At 36.7% G+C, this 26973-nt stretch overlaps 1 protein-coding gene across 3 annotated transcripts in view; it reads left to right on the top strand.

Annotated features, from left to right (window-relative positions):
- The first annotated feature begins 571 nt into the window (after window positions 1–571).
- The window catches only part of adamtsl7 (ADAMTS-like 7), a 28570-nt gene continuing 2168 nt past the window's right edge, over window positions 572–26973 (top strand). Inside the window, exons 1-12 of one of the 3 annotated variants that reach the window (XM_087237120.1) lie at window positions 572–742; window positions 1036–1153; window positions 6492–6675; window positions 7620–7795; window positions 8532–8637; window positions 9937–10104; window positions 12640–12769; window positions 14626–14839; window positions 18220–18393; window positions 18473–18649; window positions 20661–20840; window positions 20998–21142. In XM_087237120.1, coding sequence (XP_087093246.1) covers window positions 723–742; window positions 1036–1153; window positions 6492–6675; window positions 7620–7795; window positions 8532–8637; window positions 9937–10104; window positions 12640–12769; window positions 14626–14839; window positions 18220–18393; window positions 18473–18649; window positions 20661–20840; window positions 20998–21142 — 1792 coding nt within the window. In that variant the 5' untranslated portion in view covers window positions 572–722. The other 2 variants (XM_087237121.1, XM_087237119.1) reach the window with 2 other exon arrangements.

Genomic DNA, 26973 nt, shown 5'->3' with positions numbered 1-26973 from the left:
TATTGAAAAACTCTGACAGCCAAACAGGCAAATAGAGTTGAAAGTTGTGTGTGTTTGTTTAGAGAGCTGAAGTAATGATCTGGGATTTTATGCTAACGGAATCAATTTTAATGTGTTTGCAGTGAAGAAAAGCCGTAAGTCGCTTTGCATTATTGACCTGGAATAATGAAACACAAAACCGCTGCCACAAGAAACATTCCTCCGCCGTGTCTGTCTGAGCTCCAGTGAGTTTATGTCCAAAAACGTCTTTTCTGTGAACAAAACAGCAAGAGCTTTGAATGTGCTTCTCCTTAAGGCCTGATGTCTTGATATTCTCCTTTTCTCGATCGTTTGACGAGGTGAAGATCGTGTGACCTCCAGAAGGTGTGCAGGTCATAGAAAAACACACACACCATCTGGACACAGGTGACATACACCCTCATTACTACAAAATTACACACCACAAGACACAGTCAAGTATGCAAAGGGAAGGCTGCTGTGCGCCGCATTGCAGAATAGGCCTGTTCTACATTTGTTTTTCTTTTCTGGTGGGTTTTAGAGAGAGAGAGAGAGTTTTCCCCTCTAATTCTCTGATTTAGTTCTGGTTAGGTCGGAATAAGCCTCTCTGAGTGCTAGAAAGAAAGATAGAGAGACTGTGTCTGTCCATCAGAAAGTGATTGTAATTCTAAGCATTTTACAGCTTCTCTCACAGAGAGATTTCTTGGAAGGAATTCGTGCTGCTTATGAAAGAACAAAAAATGGGGTGAGTGGAAAGAGAAAAGAGAAAGTGTAAAAAGGAGGAGAGAGAGAGGAGAGGAGGGAAATTTGTGCCAGTGTATATGACTCGCTGTCTGGGGGTGAGAGAGAAACACACACACACACACACACACACACACACTTAGAAACAGAGAGAGAAAACCCCCTTTTGCTAAAACATTCTCTCACACAAACACACATCTCTATTCAGAGACAGCTCTACTGCAGTGTTTCTCACTGACACACACACACACACACATATCATATTAACTGCTTTATTCTGCTCATGGCTTGTGATAGCGGACACCGGTGGAGACTCATCCTGCATTTCCTCCAGATGACCCTCCTGCTCTTCTTCCTCTGCCCACCCACAGAGCCTGCTCCCTGGGACAGCGACTCCAGCAGCGGCCCTGGAGAGGTAAGAAGCGCAGACAAATGACAAATGATACCAGTGGCAGGACTACACAGAACGCATGCAAATGTCTGTACAGGCAAACCCCAGTTACCCAGAACATTGTTTCATAGTATGTTGGAGAATATCATTATGAATTAATGTGGTATACTTTTAAAACTAATATTATTTTTTTTATAGTTTATAATTTATATATGTTTAATTTAGTATTATGTTCATATAAAGTTAATTTATTTCTGTTTTGTTCAGCTCATAAAGATTCTTTTCACTATCAAAGTATATACAGTACTGAATATATGGTCACACTTCACAATAAGGTTTCATTAGTTTAAGTATTTACTAACATGGACTAATTATGAACAACACTAATAGAACATTTATTAATCATAGTTAACAAATTATTAATCATGAGTTGACATGAACTAACAATGAGCAACGGTATTTTATTATCTAATGTTAATTGACATGAACAAATAATGTAATTATTGTTCATCGTTTATTGATGTTAAATACATTAACTAATATTAACTAATACAACCTTATTGTAAAGTGTTACCATATAAGATCCTTAAAATGTTGAAATATGAATATGTGACTTTTACTTACTTTACTTGGCTTTTACCTAAAATGTTAGTAATGCACCGGCATAATGCAACACTTTAATGTCAATCCGCAATATTATATTATATTATATTATATTATATTATATTATATTATATTATATTATATTATATTATATTATATTATATGATATTATATTATATTATATTATATTATATTATATTATATTATATTATATTATATTATATTATATTATTATATTATATTTAATTAATTTAAATGATATTATATTATATTATATTAAATTTAATTAATTTATATTATATTATATTATATTGTATTATATTATTATATTTAATTAATTTAAATGATATTATATTATATTATATTATATTAAATTTAATTAATTTATATTATATTATATTATATTATATTATATTATATTATATTATATTATATTATATTATTTTGTATTATATTTACTGTGCAGTTTACTGTGTAGTTACACTAAAAAACATATATTTTGACTTATTGAACTATTAAACTATTATTGGAATATGATTCAAAGTGTTTTTATTATTCATTCATTCATTTGTTTATTTCATTCATTCATTTTCTTTTCAGCTTAGTCCCTTTATTAATCTGGGGTCGCCACAATGGAATGAACCACCAATTCATCCATATGTTTTACGCAGCAGATGCCCTTCCAGCTGCAACCCATCTCTGGGAAACATCCATACACACTCATTCACACTCATACACTACGGACAATTTAGCCTACCTAATTCACCTGTACCCCAAGTCTTTGAACTGTGAGGGAAACCGGAGCACCCGTAGGAAACCCACACGAATGCGGGGAGAACATGCAAACTCCACACAGAAACCCCAACTGACCCAGCCAAGGCTCGAACCGGCAGCGACCTTCTTGCTGTGAGGCGACATCATAACCTACTGCTTCACTGGGTTGCTTTGTTATTCAATATGTGTTCATTATTTACTAGTAATTTTATTAGTGAAATCTGTTTCTACATCAAATTCTTAGTGTACATTAACAATTGATACAAATAGTTAACATAACCATATACATTTCCTGATGTTTTATATAAAATATATATTAAAATTACGTTGAAATCTACATATATGTGCTGTATAAACATACAAAATTGTAAATATATATTTTCTGTAAAATGAAAATATGAATTAAATCTGTAGTCTTAACTCCATATAAAGTGAAGTATTGTAGTGCAGTTTCACAAAAAGCAAGCATGTAAAACAATAGAACAATATATAGAAAAGAATATCAGAAAATATTATTATTGTTATTATAAATTCTTACATATCGAGTCATCATTGTGAGTGTTATGTGAGTAGCGTTATTACTCATATACAACTGAGTCTAGTTAACACTAAAGGAGGCATCGATGGCCCTTGAAAAGACCAACTGGAGGATAAAGCATTGCAAAACTGCACAGTCTGGATTATTGGGGGCGCTGGGGTCAACTTTTGCCTACAATGTGGGGACCAAAAACATCCCTACAGGAGCCGTAAAACCCAAAATCACCTAGAATTGTGGGGATCAGCCAAAGGTCTCCACCAGAAAACATGCCTTAATAAACATACTAAATAATGTATTGATAACACTGTAAAAAAATTCCAAAAGGTTTATGAGAGGGTTGGGATAGAAAACACCATGAACTCAAAATAAAAACAAAGAAGTCACTGGAAAGTCCCCAGCATGATAGAAAAACATACCTGTATATGTGTGTGTGTGTGTGTGTGTGTGTGTGTGTGTGTGTGTGTGTGTGTGTGTGTGTGTGTGTGTGTGTGTGTGTGTGTGTGTGTGTGTGTGTGTGTGTGTGTGTGTGTGTGTGTGTGTGTGTGTGTGTGTGTGTGTGTGTGTGTGTGTGTGTGTGTGTGTGTGTGCATGTGCGTGTGTGCGTGTGCGTGCTGTTGAGCATGAGGACACAAAATGGTAAAATAACATAAGCGTGATGTAAATACTATCATGTTTTTATAATGTAAAAACATTCTAATTCTGAATTCTAATAATGAAAATGTCATAATAATTTGTGTTTTTTGAAATTCAAATACCATTAAGAGGTTTTCGACGACACGGTGGCTCAGTGGTTAGCACAGTTACCTCACAGCAAGAAGGTCGCTGGTTCGAGTCCCAACTGGGTCAGTTGACATTTCTGTGTGAAGTTTGCATGTTCTTCCCGTGTTCGCGTGGGTTTCCTCTGGGTGCTCCTGTTCCCCCCACAGTCCAAAGACATGTGGCACATGTGAACTGAATAAACTAAATTGGCTGTAGTGTATGTGTGTACAGTAGATAAGTGGGTATGGATGTGTCTCAGCACTGAGTTGCAGCTGGAAGGGCATCCGCTGTGTAAAACATATGCTGGATAAGTTGGTGGTTCATTCCGCTGTGGTGACCCCTGATGAACAAAGAGACTAAGCCAAAGGAAAATGAAATGAATGAATCACGAGGTTTTCAGGTCTGTTAAGGGTTAGGGTTTGATTTTAATGGAACAGGGCTACAGTTTTGTACAAAATATACACAATATAAATGTGTGTGTGTGGTTGGTGGAAGAAATTTTTTTTCCAGCCAGGATTTTGTTAAATCAAGTCTTTCTTATTGTAAGTTTGACAAATTAAGATGATGAGTGTTTGTGGGCACCAAATGCTCCCATAAATATAGTAAAATCAGTTTTTTTTTTCTACCTCGTGAGGAATTTATTTTCTTCCATAAGGAAAATGTCTAATAAATCATATGGAACGAGGTATTCTGCTAGTGAAAACTGCTGTTCTTGTAGACTTCTTTAAAGCTAACAATAGAGACAGTTGTTTGTGCATTGAAACATGATTTTGATGGCTTTTAGTGTACGTTTGAATCGTGTAACAATATGGCCGCTGTCTGTCTATATATGTGTGTGTGTGTGTGTGTGTATTTCTCATTACACTTTAAAAGCAACTGATGATGCTTTGAATGAAAATGTTTTAAGGAAACGGCTTAAAATGAATTATTTTAGAAACAGTAAATCTTAAAAACAAACAGTCTCATCCCTCAGTAATCAGTGTTATTTTTAGTCTTGATCCTTATTCAAAAAGCAGTTGGAGTGAATTGTATCATTGCTATTTACTTGTTCATGTACTGATTCATGCTGATTCATTTAAAAATGTAAGTGAAAATGAATCAGCACATGTACGCTTGTGTGATTGCAATCTGGTTTACATATAAATTCTACTGGATTGAACGCATTTTAAAATACAGACATACACACAACTCGGTGTGATTCAAAATGTGGCTGTGTTTTGAGGAAAAAGACATCAGTAGCCTATTGAAGAGCCACATTTGTTTACTCTTTTTGATGAACTCTTGCCAGATAAGACAGGCAGTGCTGATTAATTTTCTGAAATCGGATCATCTTAGCTGTTCAATTTTGATTTTAATCTTTTTATTAATAAGATCTCAGGCAAACACTTCTGCTCAGAGGGTCTCCCATCTGAAGTGGTGAAATCTGTGTCTTCATCTGTGTGCTACAAGAACCTGAATGTGCTCTGCTGTGTGTGTGTATGTGTGATTGTGTATTGGTTAATGTGGTGTACGAGGACACAACATTGCCCAATAGGTATGACCTGGTTATATTCTATTAGTGTGGTTTATGATGACACAACATTGTCCAATAGGTTTGATCTTGTTAAACTCTATTAATGTGGTTTACGAGGACATAACATTGTCCAATAAGTATGGCCTTTTTGTATTCTATTAATGTGGTTTACGAGGAAACAACATTGTTCAATAGGGATGACCTAGTTGTATTCTATTAATGTTGTTTATGAGGAAACAACATTGTCAAATAGGTATAACCTTGTTGTATTCTATTAATGTGGTTTATGAGAACACAACATTGTCGAAGAGGTATGACTTTTTTCTTCTATTAATGTGGTTTACAAGGACACAAGATTGTACAATAGGTTTGACCTAGTTGAACTCTATTAATGTGGTTTACGAGGAAACGAGATTGTCCAATAAGTATGACCTTGTTAAACTTTATTAATGTGGTTTATGAGGACATAACATTGTCCAATAGATATGACGTAGTTTAAATCTATTATTGTGGTTTATGAGGACATAACATTGTCTAATTGGTATGACCTAGTTTAACTCTATTGATGTGGTTTACGAGGACACAACTTTGTTCACTAGGTTTGACCTAGTTGAACTCTATTAATGTGGTTTATGAGGGCACAACTTTGTCCAATAGGTATGACCTTGTTGTATTCTATACATTTGGTTTACGAGGACACAACATTGTCCAATAGGTTTGACCTAGTTGAACTCTATTAATGTGGTTTTTGAGGACACAACATTGTCCAATAGGTATGACCTTGTTGTATACTATTAATGTGGTTTACAAGGACATGTCTTGTGTTTTAATTATTCAAAATGGTTAGAAATCATAATTTATTGGTTCTTTGACATTCAAAATGTGGTCCTTGTATTCATCCTATTTTGGTGACCAGATACCATACCTTATTAGTACTTTTTTTTTCCCCACGAGGAGAACGGCTCAAAAGTCACAAAGAATTAAGTATTTTGACAATGTAAAATGGCAGAATGGTTTATCTGAGTGTTGGGTTTATAGGTATGGTTGAAGTAAGGGAACACAATATATAGTCTGTACAGTAAAACAATTACTGTTTGTCTCTAAAGATTCCCTATAAAACATGAATGCTCAAAATGTGTGTCTGTGTGTTTGTGTGTTTGTATGTGTATCTGCAGGGCTGTGAGGGTTTCCAGGTGGATGTGTGTGGTGTGTGTGCTGGAGACGGGAGCTCGTGTGAACTGTTCAATGGGACAATCTTTCTCTCTGTGCTCTCGGTTAGATACCACAAGATCCTGGATATCCCCTCTGGAGCTCTGCGAATAAAAATACAGGAAACACACAAGACCAGGAACTATTTGGGTAATGGAACTGAATTCCTGCTAGCTCTTCTTTTTTTAATTTTACTTTACATCAGGCTAATTGCAATGGAATGTTCCTCCAGTAGTGTACAATTTAGTGGTCTATTTAGTGTTCAAGACTTAAGACATCTAATTATTTTTTTTCTAAATAGATGTTTTTAGACTTCAAGTGAAGAATCAATTACTCTTCAGTTGATGAGTTTTTTCATCACTATTTTTTTTTTAAGATTTATTTTTGGCCTTTTTTTATTTTTTAGAAAGGACAGTATCGAGACAGGAAGCGAAGTGGGAGAGAGAGAGAGGGGGTAGGGTAGGGAAATATCTTCGAGCCGGGATTCAAACTCGCGATGCCCTGACATGCTATTGCACCAAATGTCAGCACGCTAACCCTTAAGCTATAGCGCCAACAAGTTTTTTCATCACTATTTGACATTTTTTCACTCAAACACAAAAAATCTAACAAAATGCATGCACATCAATCTTAATTGGGTGCTCAACCAAACAAAAAGTATGGGTTTTGGGTTTAAATTATATTTTAAAAAGTATACAATTTATACATTTGGAATACTTTGTGTTTATTAGAAAACGTTTAAACAATTACAACCATCAGATTTTAAAATGTATCTATTGACCCAAATATGTCCCAGTCAATGATAGCAGCAAAATTCTCTTAAAATTTTACTTAAAAACAGCTCTTATTTAACTTGACATTTTGAATGTAAAGCACCTCTCTCTATCTTCATTTAAAGTAAAAACTCAACTCAAGGTGACAGGTGGCTTTACTTTGTTTCTAAATATAGTCCACATTTTGATCTTGTAGAGCACTTTAAAAAAACAACTTCCACATTCCTGCGGCCTGGCCTTTCCAGTAGGGTAATATGTGGTATGGAGCCACCAGGTGTCCTCCTTCCATCCATCATCATTTTCCCTCTCTTTTTCTTCAAGCTCTCAGCATGGCAACTGGTGAATCGGTGATAAATGGTGACTGGGTGATCGACAGGCCAGGACAGTTTTACGCCGCAGGCACTCAGTTCACATACAAGCGGCCCAATGAGATACGCAGCAGAGCAGGAGAATCCATCACTGCACCTGGACCCACCAATCAGGAGCTGAATCTCTTTGTAAGGGACCACTCCTACTGTATGACATCACAGCAGTAGGACAGCAGTCACTTAATTGGCACTAGTGAACAAAAAAAACATGTCGAAACTGATAGATTTTCGACAGGTGTTTTGTTCGTATTTTATTAATGCATTTCATTGTTTTGTGATTATTGGTTAAAAGTGAACTTAATGGATAGAAATAGCATTCTGACAGTATGTTTTCAATGGAAAAAAAACATGAAATTGATAGATTTAGAAATCATTAAGTACTTGTTTTTATAAGAACAAACACTTTTTATTAAGTTAATATGGTCTGTGTGTATGGCCAGCCGATTTGAATGTTATCACTCAATTGACAGGGCGTTATCAGCTGATAGATATGTGCCAGTAGGCTGCTATCATCTATCCACATGGTTAATCAGCTATATATTACATATGACTGCAAAATTATTTGTGTTATTTATTAAATTTCCAGTTAATTGTATTTTATTAGCGTCTACCCCTACCCCAACCCTAAACCCAACCATTAAAGTAATGTAAAAACAGATCTGAATCTGGAGTCTTCTCTATTAGTATAACTGATTAACCATGTGAATGAGTGATAACAGCCTTCTGAGCCTACCAGTAGGCGCAGAAGGCCCCTACTGGCCCATATCTATCAACTGATAACCACTGATAATGGCCATTTAACATTCGAAGCGAGTGGTATGGCAGTGGATTGTTATTATTTAACTTGTTAATTTTTTTTTCCCAGGTGATTTACCAACAGCCTGATGCAGCAGTGTATTATGAATATATTCTACCCAAACACACCAACACTCATTCAGATGCATATTCTTACTCTAGCGTACTTCCTCTAGGTTAGTATTTCACTAATATATACAAATACATGTATTGTATTGTTAAAATGTTTAGGCTCATAATAATGTTTACATTCTTTAATATTTTTTAAAGAAATATGCACTTTTATTCATGAAGAAAATACATAATTGATCAAAATTTTCATTCAAATAAAAGCATAAATCATAATAATGATGATAATAGGATGGCATAGTAGTGGCACAGTAGGTAGTGCTGTTGCCTCACAGCAAGAAGGTTGCTGGTTTGAACAGTTGGCTCAGTTGGCGTTTCTGTGTGCGGCTGGAAGGGCATCCGCTACATAAAAAAAAAACGTGCTGGATAAGTTGGGCGGTTCATTCCGCTGTGGCGACCCCGGATTAATAAAGCGAATAAGCCGACAAGAAAATGAATGAATGAATGAATGAATAAATGAATGAATTAAGAATGGCATGGTAGCTCAGTGGTTAGCACTGTTGCCTCACAGCAAGAAGATTGCTGGTTCAGGTCCCAACTGGGCCAGTTGGCATTTCTGTGTGTTTGCATTGTCTTGCAAAACATGCGCTATAAGTGAAGTATATTAATCAATAGGCTGTTCAGTCCATTGTGGTGACCTCTGAAATAGAGACTAAGCCAAAGAAAAATGAATGAATGAATGAATATTAATTTATAATATTATAAATTATAAAACTTGTGAAATGTTTTATTCAAACAGACATCTAAATAAACAGACTCTCACAAAATTATTGTAAAAAATATGATAGTGAATTACAGTACTAGTAAATTATCAGGATACTTGTTAATGTACAAAAATTGTATTTGTTATGATTATAAATCAATCTGACTGTTTCAGTGTTGTTTAGGTGACTTGTACCTAATTAAATTACTAAAATAATACATTTTATTTAAAAAAAGGAAAAGGAAAAGAAATACATGCAAGAATAAACTTTTTAATATAACAGTATATTCAGTACATTTAGAAATATACCATAAATTACAGTTACAGATACTTGACTAAAACTGACAGAAAAGTATATTTGGCTAAGCACAATAAATACTTGTCACATGCCATCTTAAGAACAAGTTTGTCAACTTTTTGGTAGATTAGCTTACAGCAAAAAAAATAAAAATAAAAAATAAAGCATGATGTTCAATAAAAAAGTTCAATAAAAATAATAATAATAATTTAGAAAGTTTTTAATTTTACAGATTAATAATATTGCCTTTAATTGTACATGCATCAAAGATCTACTAAATCTACTAAAAATGGCTAAAATCTTAATTAACTGTTCCTTTCTCTTTTATGTTTTCTCATCTTGTAGTCGAGAGTCATGGAATATTTCCTGATTCTGAAAACAGTGTTGGTGAAAACTCATTGAGCAGCTTTCACCCTAACCAAGTCCCATCAGACTCAGTAACCCTTGAACCAGTGCCTCTGTACAGCTGGATGGCAATGGCCACAACACCCTGCAGTACCACCTGTGGAACAGGTATGTCAGTTTTAAATTTTTACATTACTTATTAAAAAAAATTCCATATATGTTTGCAGCAGAATTGAGCAATTCATCAAAAATGATTTCATGCGAATTTAGTCAATGAAGCCAGTTCTATTAAATATGCAACACATACTTTCAGGTGGAGCAGGGGTTACAACAGAGGTGTAGTTCACTATAACAAACTATGCAAAATCACGTTTCATCAATTTAATCGGACGATAAAGACATCAAAAATATTGTTTTGAGATAATGACAGGTGTTTGTTTAGCTTTTTTAAAAACTACGGTTGGTTGAAGTAAATGCTGCACATGGAAATACCACATAAAATAATGTTTTAACTACAAACTAAATTTTAAACTTCAGTAGAGTGTTTGAAAAAAAATGCTTCTGTGAGATGATTCTGCAGTCGTGTAATTATTAATCACGGCACGCTGAATCAATGAAAGAGTTTCAATCTTGTAATTATAATGCAATGCTCTAACCCTTGCGACTTAATTTTACACATGCCCACTTTGCAATGGGATCTTTCTGTTTAATTTGTTCTGGGTACATTACCACTTGAACTACCAACATACAGAAACTAGTATAGCAGGACCTTTCTCACATAGGCAAGGCAAGGCAAGTTTATTTATATACACAATGACGATTCAAAGTGCTTTACATAAACAGGAATAAAAAAACAAGTACAAGAAAATAACAACAAAGAATAAAAATGATTAAAACAGATTAAAATGTGTTAAAACAAGTTTAAAAGGAATGAAAAAGAACGTAAAGACCTAAAAGTCAGACGTAGCATAGTGCTCATTCAGTAAAGACACAGTTAAACAGATGGGTTTAAAGTCTAGATTTGAATATCCCTATAATTTTGGAGCACATCTGATCATTTCTGAAAGCCGATTCACCCTGCTTTGACTAAACTCTTGGAATTTCTAATTTACTTGATCCTAAAGATCTGAGTGATCTGTTAGGTTTGTATTAAGTGAGCATATCTGTAATGTATTTGGTCCTAGGCCATTTAGTGATTTATAGACAAGTAATAATACTTTTAAATCTATTCTGAATGTATCTGGGAGCCAGTGTAGTGTGTGATGTGCTCTGATTTTCTGGTTCTACTCAGAATCCTGGCAGCAGTGTTCTGCATATGCAGCAACTGTCTGACTGTCTTTTTGGGATGACCAGTGAGGAGTCCATTACAGTAATCCACCCTGCTGGTGATAAAAGCATGAACAAGTTGCTCTAAATCCTCACTGAAAACAAAGCATCTAATTCTTGCAATGTTTTTAAGATGATAGTATGCTGATTTAGTAACTGCTTTGACATGATTACTGAAACCCATATCTGACTCCAGAATCACACCAAGATACTTGACCTTATTTTCTATTATTTGACCCCTAGAGCCCAGGTCTGCATTCACCTTGATAGCCTCATCTCCAATTCCAAATACAATGACTTTTTTCTTTGTTTAACTGAAGAAAGTTTTGGCACATCCAACTGTTAATTTCATCAATGTATTGGCAGAGGGTGTCAATAGGGTGAAGTCATTAGGCAGTAAGGCTAAGTAGATCTGAGACTCATCAGCATAGCTGTGGTAAAAAATTTGGTTCTTTCTCATTATTTGGCCTAGTAGGTGCATATGAGATGTTGTTTTGTCACTTTATATTTACATTTAAAGCTTCTATTAAGGTATTATAATTGATCTTTGAATGCCTGCCGGCTCGTCATATTTTATGTATTACCCTAAAAATACAATTTTTGTTATACGGACTATACATTGCACAATTTAGTAGGAGTGCACATATTTTCCGGCAAGTAGGAGAGCAAGGCTTTTTTCACCACACTGATTATGTTGCTTCTGAAACACATTTCTGATGAAAAGTTTTGTTTTTGCTATCAGAAAGTTAAAAGTTTTTATTAGCAGGATGTTGCTTGGAAACAGACAGAAGCATACAAATTCAAAGGTAAGGGAATAAGCAGCGGACACTGAAATGCATGTGGCTAATGTGGTAAATTTCTTATGGTAATTGAAGTTAGAAATACTCAGAACTCTTTTGTGTTTTGTAATTTTAATAAAATAACAATGCTAGAAAGAAATATACACATTTAGTAAAAGTCAGGGTATTACACAGTTTTTAAATTACAATGTCTAAAAATGGTCAAAATGACTGACTCTTCAGTTCTAGTGTTAAGTCGTCTCTTAAAATCTTCCTAGAATGTGTCTCCGACAAAAATAGAAAATATTACGTTTTGAGTGTTTTTGGCTGAGAAAGATATAAACACAATGTCACGTCTGATGAATGGTGTTCTGAATTTTAATAAAGTCACACAGACACAAAACATTTACACATTCCAGGCCAATGCTGGGTTTTCATAATGTCTTCACTGTTTCGAATCTAAATCAAATCCAGAATAAGCATACTTCCGTGCCTGGAAATAAAAGCAAACCAGATTGGTGTTCTCTCAGCAGCAGGCGATGTGATTGTAATGACAGTGTTATGACGTGCTGTCTGTCTCTGTTTGTCTGTTTGTTAGGCAGTCAGCAGGTTCTGTTTGGCTGTGTGGAAAGGGCCACTCAAACCACTGTACTAGAGGATCTGTGCAGCTCCATCACTCATCCTGGACCTCAGGTTGAAGAGTGTCAGTCACAGCCTTGTCCTGCTTTGTGAGTAAAAAAATAAAAATAAAATAATAATAATAATAATAATAATAATTATCAGAAATGAAAAAACCTTAAAGAAAAATGGTGGTTATGGACTGGTTATACTTACAAGACTCTTTCAAAAATATGGTAAAAAATGGTAGTGAATTCCAAAGAGTTAATGTACATGAAGCTTTGTCCAGCTTTGAATGAACAACGAAACAAAATTATTTATATCAAAAATAAAAACACCTGAAAAAAATCAAAATTTAGCTCATGAAGGATTGGTTATACTAGGCTTTTACAAAATTATGGTAAAAAATAGTAGTGAACATGAACGAACATGAATAAAATAAAAAATTGTTATGAATGTAAATTAATAGTTCTTTTAATTCTGTTAACTTGTACCCAACTTCACTATTTTCACTGAAATGCTAAATTTTTACTTACAACAAAATAATTTTAGGGAGCATAGTGTAGTATAATCAGAAGAATAATGTATGGCTCATTGAATTTAATTCAATATTTAGCATTAACTTAGCATTAATAAGTGTTGACAATACGTAATCATGAATTGACAGAACTAAGGGCTTAAATACAAAGTAAACAATAATCAATGAAAGAAGGAAAAGATGCAGGGACATGGAACATTGTATTTAGGACATACCCATCTCATTATACAAATTTGTGTCTTTGTAAACTACCAAAACCACTGCAAACATGCACACAAATGCTTACAAAATGTTTTTTTTTTAAATGTTTTTTTGTATTAAAAAGTTCCTGCTTTGTTTTCTTTTAAATTTTATTATTTGTGCAAAAAAAAAAAAAAACAATATTGTAACAATTATTTTCAATCGCATCTGCACAATGCAAAATGTGCATATTATCTGATGGCCAGAAAGTGATTGATTAAATATTTTTCATTGTTAAAATATTGGTGTCTGTGATTCCAAAGACTGATATGTACATCATGATTTTATATTAAATTTACTTTAATGTGAGAAATAACTGAAAAATGGCCATAAATTAATATCTCTCAATTCAAATGAGTAGCGGCTTGAAGCCGGAAACAGTATTCTTTACGTCATTGATACGTCACAGCTTAACAAGCAGGTAGGCCAGCTTCAGTTATGGTCATGTTAATTAAGTTTTCGTAGTAGTAGTAATAAATCAAATTTGTTTGAATTAGATTTAAATATCTATTATATTACTTTTTGTTATTGTTACATAAACACAGTTCTAAAATCGAAATGTTTCTAGTTTTAATATGTTTGAAATTAAAATAAGTGTGCAGATCTTTTTTGTGCTTTTTGGTGGAATGTTTCTGATTTTGCACCTATTTAGCACCTTTTGTGCGTACTTTAAACTTTTGTCATACTAAAAAGTACTTGCTAGTGTAACAATAGTAAAACGTTTTCCTTTCGGGTTTAGAAATTCACAGTTTTTAGTGAATTGTTTCCATTTTTGTTTTGAACAATTTATATAATATTTTGCAGTCTACTGTACTGATGGCTTCCTAACAAGATTCCACCTCAAAACCTTATTTGGTAGGATAAATGTGAACATGTTAAACATGCTTGAGTGCTAGGAATATATAAAAATATCAAATAGGCTAAACACATATAAAACAGCATTATAACTGAACTAAAACATAAGTTTAAAACTTAAGTAGAACTTCAACTAACAGCAGAACAGAAGTGTAGACTAAAAAAGCAAGCAGTAGTGCATGCCATTACATCTTAAAACATCCAAAAACTGTCAAAATGGGCTGAGTAGACTTTTGGAAACTTCTTGATTTCTAAATGGGAAGCACATGTGAATGAAACAGTCACTGTGTGTGTGTTTGTGTGTGTTTGTTGTGTGTGTGTATTTGTGTGTAGTTGGGATGTTGGTGAATGGTCTGAGTGCAGTAAGACTTGTGGTCCAGGTTTCCAGTATCGTCAGGTGATTTGCCGGCAGACACAGGGACAGCATGGCAGTAGTACAGTGGTGGTGGCGAACAGCATGTGTGATGACACAGAGATGCCAGATACCACCAGCGTCTGCCAGCTCAAGATCTGCAGTGAGTGGCAGATCCGCTCCGAGTGGACTGAGGTTTGTCAGTGTGTGTTTGAGTGTGTAGGAGACAGATGTGCCAGTTAAGCTTATGACATCTTTTATTATTATATTAGAAATATTGGTTTGGTAAAAGTTGTCAAGTGGCTCAATTTGCATCATAACCACCTACTTAGGAAACATCTCATTAAAGGGATAGTTCACCCCAAAAAATTAAAGGGCACCTATGATGAAAATCGTCTTTTGTAAGCTGTTTAGACAGAACCGTGAGTAGGTATAGTGTGTCCACTGTCATATTGAGGTGACATAAAGACGATAAGTTTTTTTTTTTTTTTTTTTTTAAACCTTATGGCATTGAAAATAGGATCCAAATCCGTCATATTTTGAGGCCGACCGGAAAGTGATGTAGGAGTGCGGTTTCCCAACCCACTGAAATGATTGACAGCCACGTATTAACATGTCTCCGTAGTAACGTGTATAATCATATCAACAAGACAGGACATGCACAAAACAACTGGGATTAAAAGATCTGTTCAGCTCTCTGTGATCATCAATCATCATCAAGTGTGATCAAGAATGAGTTTAACAAGTTTAAAACGTTAAAGCAGCATGTTTGTAATGAATTACAGCGATTTTATTATCTTTATCACCAAAGCTGCATGTCAGTACATTTATAAAAGAAGATGATTCAAACCCAGTTTGTGGACGTTAAATCAGGTTTATTTTGTACATGAACATAACGGATGTCCATACAGCAGTGGATATTAATGAGTATCCTGTCACACTTGCTTATGCACAAAAACAGTGCAAAGTTAAAATCACGTCCCCACTGCGTTTGTGTGTGTATCTGTGTGTGTGTGTGTGTGTGTGAACTTTTTAACGACATTGTGTGTGACTCATCGCAAAAAGGCTTTAATTATTTTTACGATACATCAAATACATCAACGATACATTACGATACATCAAATAATAATTGTGAAAGTTTTTACTGTAATGTTTCTCACAAATGTTACGTGAGATCTGCATATTTCATGTCTGTCTCTAAGCTGTTTATCTGATTCAGCCAAGGCTATATATATATATATATATATATATATATATATATATATATATATATATATATATATATATATATATATATATATTAGGGGTGTCAAAATTAATTGTTTCTTTGGTGCACCGCGATGCAGATGCGGACAATTCGGTATCGGTTCAGTAATAATCATAACCGGTTATTATGTACTGACGTCATTTATCTCCTATGCGCTCTGTCGCGAGGGAGGTGAGCGCGAGTATTTACAACACTCAGCCAACTCAGGGCCGGCGCGTTGCATAGGCACCATAGGCAAATGCTAAGGGCGCTGTATATCCAGGGGGGCGCCAGAAATGAGCGCGGTTAAGTTGGTTTTGTTTTCAATTTTCTTGACACACATTCAGTTACAGACGGCAATAACTCAAAAACCTCTTACCCTAAAAAGATCTAAATTGTGTTTCCTACAAAAAGACAAAGCTGGTTATGTTTCACAGCAGTCTTTCTTTTTTTTCGCTCCACACTACGAGCACTGCTCCGTTTAAGCCCTCACAATATGTGTTTAGCCGGGATAGCTCGCACTGAGAGGAGCTCTCAGCAAGGGACCGTCGGAAAAGTGCTTCTTTTTTTAGTTTTTCTGCTCCGCTCTTCGCGAGCTCTCCCTGTTGCGAGGGCCTAAGTGTGTGTGTGCGTGTGTGTGTGTGTTTGTTTCTTTGGTGCTGTCTATGTTTGTGTTTGAATGAGAGACAGTGTGGTGCTGTGTGTCTGTGTGTTTATACAGAAAGCTTGTTATAGCCTCCCCTCTAAAATATAACACTGTATATGGAAAGCATCGTCAATGCACCGTGATGCACCGAAATATCGAATTGAACCGAATCGAAGGCATGATAATCGTAACCGAACCGAACCGAACCGAACCGAACCGTGAGACCATTATAGGTTCACACCTCTATATATATATATATATATATATATATATATATATATATATATATATATATATATATATATATATATATATATATATATATACATATACATATACATACACATACATACATGTATGAGCAATATCACACGAGTGGCAGTGTGCCATGGCTGTAGATCAACATATGTTCCTGGCTGTATTTGGGTGGAGTAATACACAAAGGGTAAAGAGGCTGTACAGATGCTGATATTACTTAAATATATTACGGCTATCAGCCAATCAGATTCGAGATCCAGACAGAACTGGATGAAATAAGATATTTTATATGAAATAAGATATTTGGTGAATTGAATATAAAATGAAATTTAAAATGGAAAGTAAAAAATAAAAGCTAATTAAAACGAATGATTTATTCTAGTTAATAAATAATACTAAACAATGTCTCCTTTTGATAAAATTTTACTCTTTTTTTTAAACAAGATATGAATATTGGGAAAAGCAACTAATGTCAAAATAATTAACATAACATAATTCTTTATACATTTAAAAATGTATTTACTCGGGTTACATTTGAAAGGTTTAGGGTCAATATGAGTTTATTTATTTCTTTTTAAAGACTGAATTGATCTCTTCCAAATAAATGTTTTTTGTTTATGAATTAATTGTTTTATCAACTGTGAAAAACAAAAGCTTTTCACATTTATTCATCCCTCATCGGCTGTTAGAGATGTTTTCATCCACTCTGAGGTGATTTTGAGTCTTAATTTGAAAACATATTTTGGCAACATCTTTTGAAAATTTTCAAAAACTCAATAATGTACTCTTTTACTTCCATTTTCGTTATGTTGGTGGCTGTTTTTGCTCCATTGACTTTCATAAAATGACAAATTTTGACAACAGGAAGAACCACCAACAATCAAGAATGAATAATTATATGGTGTCATGTCTTTGCAATAAAAATGACGTTATAATGGAAGTCGGTGAGGCAAAAAAAAAAAAAAAAAAGCCACCAATCAAAACAAAAAGATTTAAACAATATAGTACACATAAGGGTTAAAAAATCTGATCAAAATAATTTGGGAAGACAGTAAAAACCTGAGAACAAATATATTAAACAGCCTAAATGATTCAAGCATTGGCATTAATAAGATTTTTTTCCTGCATTTCAGAATATTACAAATATAGGTGTAATTATGATCAAATAATTGCAGCTGAGCATATAAAATAAACACTGTCTAAATCATTTTTAAAATTGTACAACTTCAAACTCTTGAACAGAGTTGTATATGTGCAAAAGAAGAAGAAAAAAGATGATATAAAAATTATATAAATTTTGATAGGCTTTATAGATATACACAATAACATGCCTCCATATATAATCACCAGATCATGCACACAAGATATCAGTAGTCATTAGACGTTCTCTCTCACTTTGTCTTTCTCTCTCTCTGTGTGTGGCAGTGCTCTGTGCCGTGTGGTGTCGGTCAGCGCAGTAGAGAAGTGGTGTGTGTGGATAACCTGGGTGATATTGTTTCTGACGAGGAATGCAACATGGCCCTTCGCCCGCAGGATCTGCAGAACTGTGACAAAGGAGTGTGTGCCAGCAGCTGGTTCTACTCTCTCTGGAGTGAAAGGGTGACAAATCTTGGCCTTTTTCTTTTGTGTTTCTCAGTAATGTGGGTTTCTTCTTGAACAGCTGTATGTGTCTGTCCAGTGTTCTGCAGACTGTGCTGAAGGCAGTCGCAGCCGGTCGGTGGTGTGTTTGATGAGCCAAAGTAACTCTCTGCCGCTGGACGACTGTGATGATGAAGACAAACCTGATGAGCTCATGCAGTGTGACCTGGGACCCTGCGCACAGAGACTGGAGTGGTACACGGGGCCTTGGGGACAGGTGCGAGACACACATATACACACATGTTGGTTTTAGTGGTTCATAAGGACTCTCCATGGGTATAATATATTATATTATATGTAATGTAATGTAATGTGTATTTATATAGCGCATTTATCGTGAATGGCCACACTCCCAAAACCCTTCACAATCATGAGGGGGGTCTCACCACACCACCACTAGTGTGCAGCATCCACTTGGATGATGCAATGGCAGCCACAGGACAACGACGCCAGTGCGCTCACCACAAACCAGAAATTGGTGGAGTGGAGAGACAGTGATAAAGCCAATTCAGTGGATGGGGATGATTGGGAGGCCATGATCGTAAGGGCCAATAGAGGGACTTTGACTAGGACACTGGGGTTACACCCCTACTCTTTATGAGAAGTGCTATTGGATTTTAAATGACCACAGAGAGTCAGGACCTTGGTTTAATGTCTCATCCGAAAGATGGTGCCCACTGACAGTATAGTGTCCCCTTCACGTTTTACTGGGGCATTAGGACTAGGCATGGGCTGGTATAAAATTCTGACGGTATGATAACCTTGGATAAAAATAACAGGGTATCACTGTATTGTGATTACTGTTATAAAATATATTCTTTTTAAATGTCTGGGTAAAAAGAAATACTTTTTTCCCCTTTTGAACACAATATATTTTATTTTAAGAAACATTTAAAATATTTTGGAGCAGTAAACATGTCAGGCTAAATGATTTATTTACTTTTGTTGTCCTCATTTGTTTCAAAAACAGATTTTTTATACAATTTAAAATGGCATCTTTGGAGCTCTTTATTGCTGGAGATTCTGTTTTCCTAAAAAACAAATGTAAATAAAAAAGCGAATACATACCTTAGGAATGATATTGCAAAAAATGTTGATGGTTTTGAAACCTTGACTTTTCCAAACCCCGGTACACCATGAAAACGGTTATTGTGCCATGCGTAATTAGGACTCACGCAGACCAGAGGTTGAGCACTCACTGCTGGCCTCTCTTTACACCACTTCCAACAGCAAGCTAAAACCTGACAGGTGGGCAAATCTAAGCTTGTTTTTAATAAAACAAATATAAATATGCATATATCAAATAATACTGCAAATAATAATAATAACATTGTACAAAAGCGAATTGTCATGAAAAAAACTAAAAAAGCCCCCTGAGATAAAGAAGGCATGGCGGTAGTGGTTTTTATGTTTATGTAGACTAGAAAATAATATTTTTTGTAATATTTTAATCTTTTAATTCATTTTCATTTGTAAAGATATTTGCATATAGCTGTACATCCTGTGTGTATTAAGCAATGTTTAAGCGAAGCGCACAAAACATCAAAACAACTCTTGCGCCGACTCTGCCGAGCTGAAATAGCAAACAACAATTGCATCGCACCTTGCGCCGCATTGCTCCGGGTGTATGATATGTGCCCTATGTGTCTAAGAGTGTATTCACACTATGTACAGTTGCCTTGAACCGGGCCAAAGTACGCTTGTCCCTCCTCCCATCTCTCCCGAGCGCTCTCTCTCAGCACAGTGGAGATTTCTTAGTTATATCGCTTTAGTGGCTTGATATGCAGTGACACGCAGTCAAATATTTCGCCGAACAGATCAGCCACTTTTTGATGCACATAAACAATCATAAAGTTTTCATGCTGCAGGAATTAGGAGGTTTGCTGAAGGTGCAGCTGTCGTGCAGTGAGGGGTTTGCGTCTAATAAACTAAGACAGTTTGCGTTCATTAAACAGGAAGAATGATTAATTAAACCATATGAAACAGTCCCTTAAAAGTCACGCCTCACTTTCAGTTTTGGGCTTAGGCACGTTTTGCACTCGCACACAAGCATACCAAGCCACAGCCCAAGTGAACCGCACTCAAGCACACCTCTTTTACTTAATGACAGATTTTGTAATATTTGTGTTTTATGTTTGTACCGTAGATAACTTTCATCAAGTTCTTTGAGAATACACCAGAGGAACACACAACTTTTGCTAATCTGCGTGTCTGAATGTTTGTGACAGTGCTCATCTGAATGTGGCAATGGTACCCAGAGTCGTGGTGTGGTCTGTGTTGTCCAAAACGGTGGTCATTTAGAAGTGACCTCAGATGACCTCTGCTCTCATCTGCCTCGTCCTCCAACTGCACAGAGCTGCTATTTGAAGAGCTGTGCGGCGCAGTGGTTCATGACTGAGTGGAGCTCGGTATGTTCCTCACACACACACACACACACACACACACACACACACACACACACACACACACACACACACACACACGCACACACACGCACACACTACAGTAAAACTTTTACAAGTTATTTTAATCAACTAATTGAACAGATTCAATGTTTCGCCTCAGTGTTCCCGCTCTTGTGAAGGAGGCTTTCGAGTGAGGGAGGTACGGTGTTTACGAGATGACCTGACATCAAGTCATGACTGTGATCCTGCCCTTGAACCTGCAAAACAGGAGAAATGTAACACACACATCTGCACACTACAGATCGGTATGTTTTTCTTCAAATTTTGTTAAGCAAACAAACAAACAAACAAACCCAAAATGATAATTCTGTCAACCACTAAGACCTATGCCACTATGCATAAGGATTAAGTACTGATGGAAATTCCCTAATTTGATCTGATTCACTAGTTTATTATAAAAAAAAAAAACCTAGTTATTGAAATTTAGTATCGTAGAAGTAATTATAGAAAGAAGTTGTATTCTTGCTAATGCTGTAAATGATTATGGTTAGGGTTTTGGAAATAGTTTCAACCAGTAATGATCCTTTTTGATCTTTGTTTAAAAAAAACAAACAACTTCACAAAGTGAAGTTTCATAAACTAATTTCGAGAGGAGCACGTGATATGATTGTGCACCGCTGGCCACTCATCCGTAATCAGTAATAATCCAATCAGAATGATCCTAGCTTAGTATAAATGGATCACTTTCTCCCCATTGCACTATCTTCATTTTGGAAGAATGCTTCCCGCTACAAACGCTCCAGCATTTAAACTACGCTTCAGCATCATTCAACCTTCTGGCATGGAAGAACAAACAATCAACAACAACAACAACAACTTCTCCAACCAGAACCCCGCTCTCCCCTAAACTCCAGCAGCTGCCTCGCCAGCAATCGAGCCAGAATCCCCGCAAGAAGCCGGCATATCAACTCTTCCATCTTCTACTTCACCTGCCCTTCACTACACAAGCCACAACTTCGTCTAAACTTATGACGCCGGCGATTCAAGCCACCGGAGAGAAGCCGAACTCACAGATCACCTAACGTTAACGGTCCACTTTCGGTAACGTGCATGCTTTAAAGGGAAGTCTGGCGAGATCAGCGTGAATAGAACGCTTTAAATGAAGAACTCACCTCTCAGCCTCCCGCTGGTCAGCAGATCCATAACATTCTGACAGCTGAAATAGTTCGAAGGCAAATGACCAGGCAATCTAATCCATAAACATTATTCCATAACACCTTCATTCGTCGATATACATCCATGAAAAGGTGCACTGATATCCAAACCAGCCGCTGGTGAGAGTGGAGCCATACTTTCACGCATAAACATTGTAGCGATCTGATCTACAAAATGGCCGCCGGCATTTGCACTCTGAACTCTTGACCGTGACTCCAAGGAGCCAATAGCTTAAAGGGGAAGTATCACCATCCAATGAGCTTTCCAAAACTGGAGACGGTCCCGCCTTCTCTCCCGACAAATTCATGAATGGACTGCGTGCAGAGACTTTGATTCCGGCCAAATAATCATGTTGAGATTATAGACATGTTACTTATCATGGATGGAGTAAAGCCATGATAAACATTACATTCACACAGTTCCTATTAAGTGGCAACATCGTTTTTTAAGTTTGATGTAGGCAGTCGATATATTTACATTTTATTAATAATTATATATACATATATTAAAAAAAAAAAAAAAAAAAAAAAAAAAAAAAAAAAAAAAAAAAAAAAAAAAAAAACAGTAAATAAAATTCTGAAATGAGTATTACCCAGCAAGTGATAGACAACCTACACATCAAGCAGTAACCCTTTTGTATCACGCCATTTGTGACTCTCATATCAATACACCTGAATGTCAGTCAGTTTATAATGACAGTAAGAAAACAATTTCCTGCTCGACTGCAACAAACAAGAGGAGGACATTTCTGGCCATGGAGTAGCTTTTCATACTTATACTTTGTGTTAAATACATTCGAGTTTTAAAAACTTCTATATCAGTAAGGGGTTTAAACTCCACTCCATCATCTCACCAGCTCTCCAAGAGGTTTCCTGGACTTCCAGCATAGAAACGCCCCATACGCTCAGTTCTCCTTCTAATTACCACCCTGCAGGAGGACAAATGCCCACTTCTACAACCCTGGCACATTGTGACATTAAGTATTGGAACTTGCATTAACAAAGGCGCTTCCATTCACAATCATCCATACACTTATGAAGACTCCTCCCACGAATATCAGCCAATACAATTAATCATGTCTGCTGTACATGTGCCATGTTGCTAAGATTTCATTTCTAATTCTCTCTTGTTTTCCATTTTAGAGTTCAAGACTGCCAGCTCCTGAAACTGCCCTCATTCAACCCATCACACTCTTCATCCATTCCTAATGCATTTACACTCTTCGCAAAGATACTTCTGCCTATACAGTCCACACCCTTGATACCATATTCACATATACCCCCCTCCCCCATTTACTCTTCATATCACTATTGACAATATTTAGCACTCATAATGCTCCAATGCTGACTATCATTTGTACTTCCGCTATAGCAGAGTCGCTCCGCCGAGCCTCATTCTCCTTCTGCAAACACCCCCCCCCCCCCCCCTCTTCTTCCCATTTATAGACGACACAACTGCCCTATCACACGATTCTGATTTAAGAGATGCTTATAGCAGTTCTTTGCTCCACAGGTATCCCCCAGATCAACTCCCAGTCACTCTTACACAGGGTGTCTCCGGAGTATCAGAAGGTGTTGGGGGCTGATAAGTCAATATAGAGGAGTTTGAGGGCTTAAAGTATTAGAAAGTCTTAGATTCCTTTACAAGGTAATACATTTATTGTTGAACAAGGTATCATTGTATGCTAAAGTTTGACTATTCAAGCCGTGAATATCAGGATACTAGGTAGTTACGTAATCAGTAAAATTCTACTAAGGTTTGACAGCTTGCCGCTTGTTTACTGCAACACTCAGTCTGCAGCTCTATAGGTGACAACCTGTCGAATCGGCTAGATTTTAATATACATGTGTCTGTATTCGAATGTTTAGTTGGATTCATTTGTTACATTTTAATATTTAGTAAATATTCCGTAAGATAAATCTCGCCAGCTTTTTTGATTGAAAATGGTGATAAGGTCTTTAAATGTGTGGGAAAAGTATTAAAGGTGTTGAATTACTTCTCTTATTCCTGTATACTATGTTTCAGAATATGAGCAGCCATCACAGAAGTACAAAGGGCAGCAACAAATCCAGATCCTAGAAAGGTGGTCACCTGATGCCTTCAAGACATGCGTCCTAGCCACTGGCCCCCCAAAGAAGCCCAGATGGCTCTTGTCAGCCATAATCCCACATCCACTCAAGGGCGAGGGTGTGACCCAGCCACCTTCTTCTTTTTCTTCCTTCTAGCCTGAGTAACACTCAGTTTCCTCCCCCAGCCACATAGGTAATTGGAGTTTCATCCAAGCCCCCCGTCACCCCGCCACCCTGGCCGTTTCCGCTGGAGTCTTCACAGCCCCCTCCCATTTCCCGACTCCTGCCGGACCCCGCCCCCCCTAAAGCTCTGACTTCCGCAGAAGTGTTACCCCGAGCTACGACCCCCGCAGGGGTCGTCTCACCGTCCCTTCCAGGCCTTAGCAATCTTTATTTATATATATATATATATATATATATATCTATATACACCTGTACATAGATATATATTTATAATAGCGCTGTCACTCCCCCGCTCCATCTCCTAACGGAGTGTTCCTCGAGCACCTAACTTATCCCGTCACCCTCTAACAGGAGTCTTCACTGTCCAAATCCCCTTTCCCAGACTCCTGCTAGAGTAGGCCAGCTTGCCCTGTTCCCCGGGCGCCGACCCCCGCAGGGGTCAGTCACTGCCCCCCCCAGGCCACTGAAACTCATTATATATGTATATCTATGGACTTTCGTTTATAGATATATATTTATATAGAGCGCTGTCACTCCCCGCTCCATCTCCAGTCGGAGTGTTCCACGAGCATCGACTCCAGCAAGAGTCTGGCCAAACTTGCCACTCACCCTCTAGCAGAAATCTCCACCGCCCAAATCACACTTCACGATTTCTGCTAGAGATGGCAAAATAAAAAATTGCTGCACCCAACTCCCGCAGCGCCCATTCTGACTCAGAAGTCTCCTGATCACCCCCTCCAGGCCTTAGATTATCCCATTTTATATATATATATATTTATATACTCTCTCATATATACATATATATTTATATATAGCGCTGCCACTTCCCTGCTCTATCTCTGTTTGGAGTGTTCCTCGAGCATTTTTGACTCTTATGAGCCAACCCCGCCCACCCCTTATGGCCCCCCTTCACTAGTCTCCACCCAACCCCCTCCCCCGCTCTGGCTTCCACAGGAGTCAGTTTCAAACTTTGCTCCAACTGGAGCCCCCTACTCTTTCTTCATTCCTTAATTACTATATCCAGCAGCCGGATATAGTGAAAACTTTCTAGCTTTTTGGGGGAAATTCTTTGAAATACTCGGCTGCTGTCCCGAGCTAGAGGCATTTTTTGGGGAGCGATCGAGACCTACCTGATCTCGGTTCTCCTGATATGCTTCTAGACCGGGCGGGAGCCCTGGGCTCAAATATCTCCGAGCTCAGGGTTCTCTCCCGGGACAGCATGCCAAACCTGCTATAAGTGCCAAGCATATCTAAGTGGGAACTCTTGAAGTGAAGTTTCATAAACTAATTTCGAGAGGAGCACGTGATATGATTGTGCACCGCTGGCCACTCATCCGTAATCAGTAATAATCCAATCAGAATGATCCTAGCTTAGTATAAATGGATCACTTTCTCCCCATTGCACTATCTTCATTTTGGAAGAATCCCCCCTTCCACCCCATCTCCTCCTTTTTCTCCCCTTCTAAAGGGGGAGCGATCGAGACCTACCTGATCTCGGTTCTCCTGATATGCTTCTAGACCGGGCGGGAGCCCTGGGCTCAAATATCTCCGAGCTCAGGGTTCTCTCCCGGGACAGCATGCCAAACCTGCTATAAGTGCCAAGCATATCTAAGTGGGAACTCTTGAATGTTTCTTTTACACTGTAAAACCCAACAGTCACCTTTATCAAATTAAATGAGTGTAGTTAACTCAAAATGTACTGAAAGGTAATTCTACTCATTTGAAAAGAGTAATGAGTTAATTAACTAATTTGAGTTAATTAAATACCTCATAACTTCAACTAAATGGATTGAATTGGTTTCCTCAAACGGTTTGAGTTGCCTTAACTTTTTGGGTTTTTACAGCACTCAGTTGATTTGAGTTCTCTTCATTTATTGGGGTTTACTGTGCTCAAATTGCTTTGTTTAATCAAATGGATTAAGTTCACAGTACTCATTAGGATTCGTTTTTGAACTTAAATGGTTTGTTGCAATTGGTTTCCTCAAATGGTTTGAGTTACCTTAACTTTTTGGGTTTTACAATGTATCTTTTCTCTTATTCCACTTTCAAATCTATATCTTTTGTCTTCTAGGGACCAATAAATTGTATCTTAGAGGGTTACCTTACCAAAAATGAACAATTCTCGCACTTGTGTTGTTCTAAGCCTTTGGGACCTTTAATAAAAATTTTTATATCTTAGGTGAACTCTGAGAGCTCTCACATCCATCAAAGACATTAAGGTTATAATATTATCAAGAATACTGTTGTGCGCACATAAAACAAAAAGACGACTTGTCTTTTGTGTCAGTATATATTCTGCTCATTCAGTGCTCGGCCGCCTGCTGATGTATTACCTCGAATGTAATTGTTTCAAACAGAGGAAACAAAGCGCAGGAGCAACTGAGGTAATAATTTTCATTTTTGGGTGAAATAACACTTTAAAAAGCATACGAGTGCTCCGTTTTGATGAATCAATGTTAATAATACACATACACACGTGTGTGTATATACAGTAGTATGTTTGTGTCAATGAATGTATGTATTTGTATATACATACAGTGTGTCTTTGTGTGTATTACTGCTTATACTATACTGTATATCTCGAAAATGCACTACTTTTAGAAAAAAAGCCTGTAACATTTTCCATGAAATCTACTGTACCTGCATTTAAGTGAGTATAAAACATGAAC

This window comes from Danio rerio, chromosome 1 (genome assembly GCF_052040795.2).
Source record: "Danio rerio strain M-AB ecotype USA chromosome 1, GRCz13ab, whole genome shotgun sequence".
Classification (NCBI taxonomy): domain Eukaryota; kingdom Metazoa; phylum Chordata; class Actinopteri; order Cypriniformes; family Danionidae; genus Danio; species Danio rerio.
Note: the sequence above shows the minus strand (reverse complement) of the source record. Positions and strands in the feature narration are given on the sequence as shown.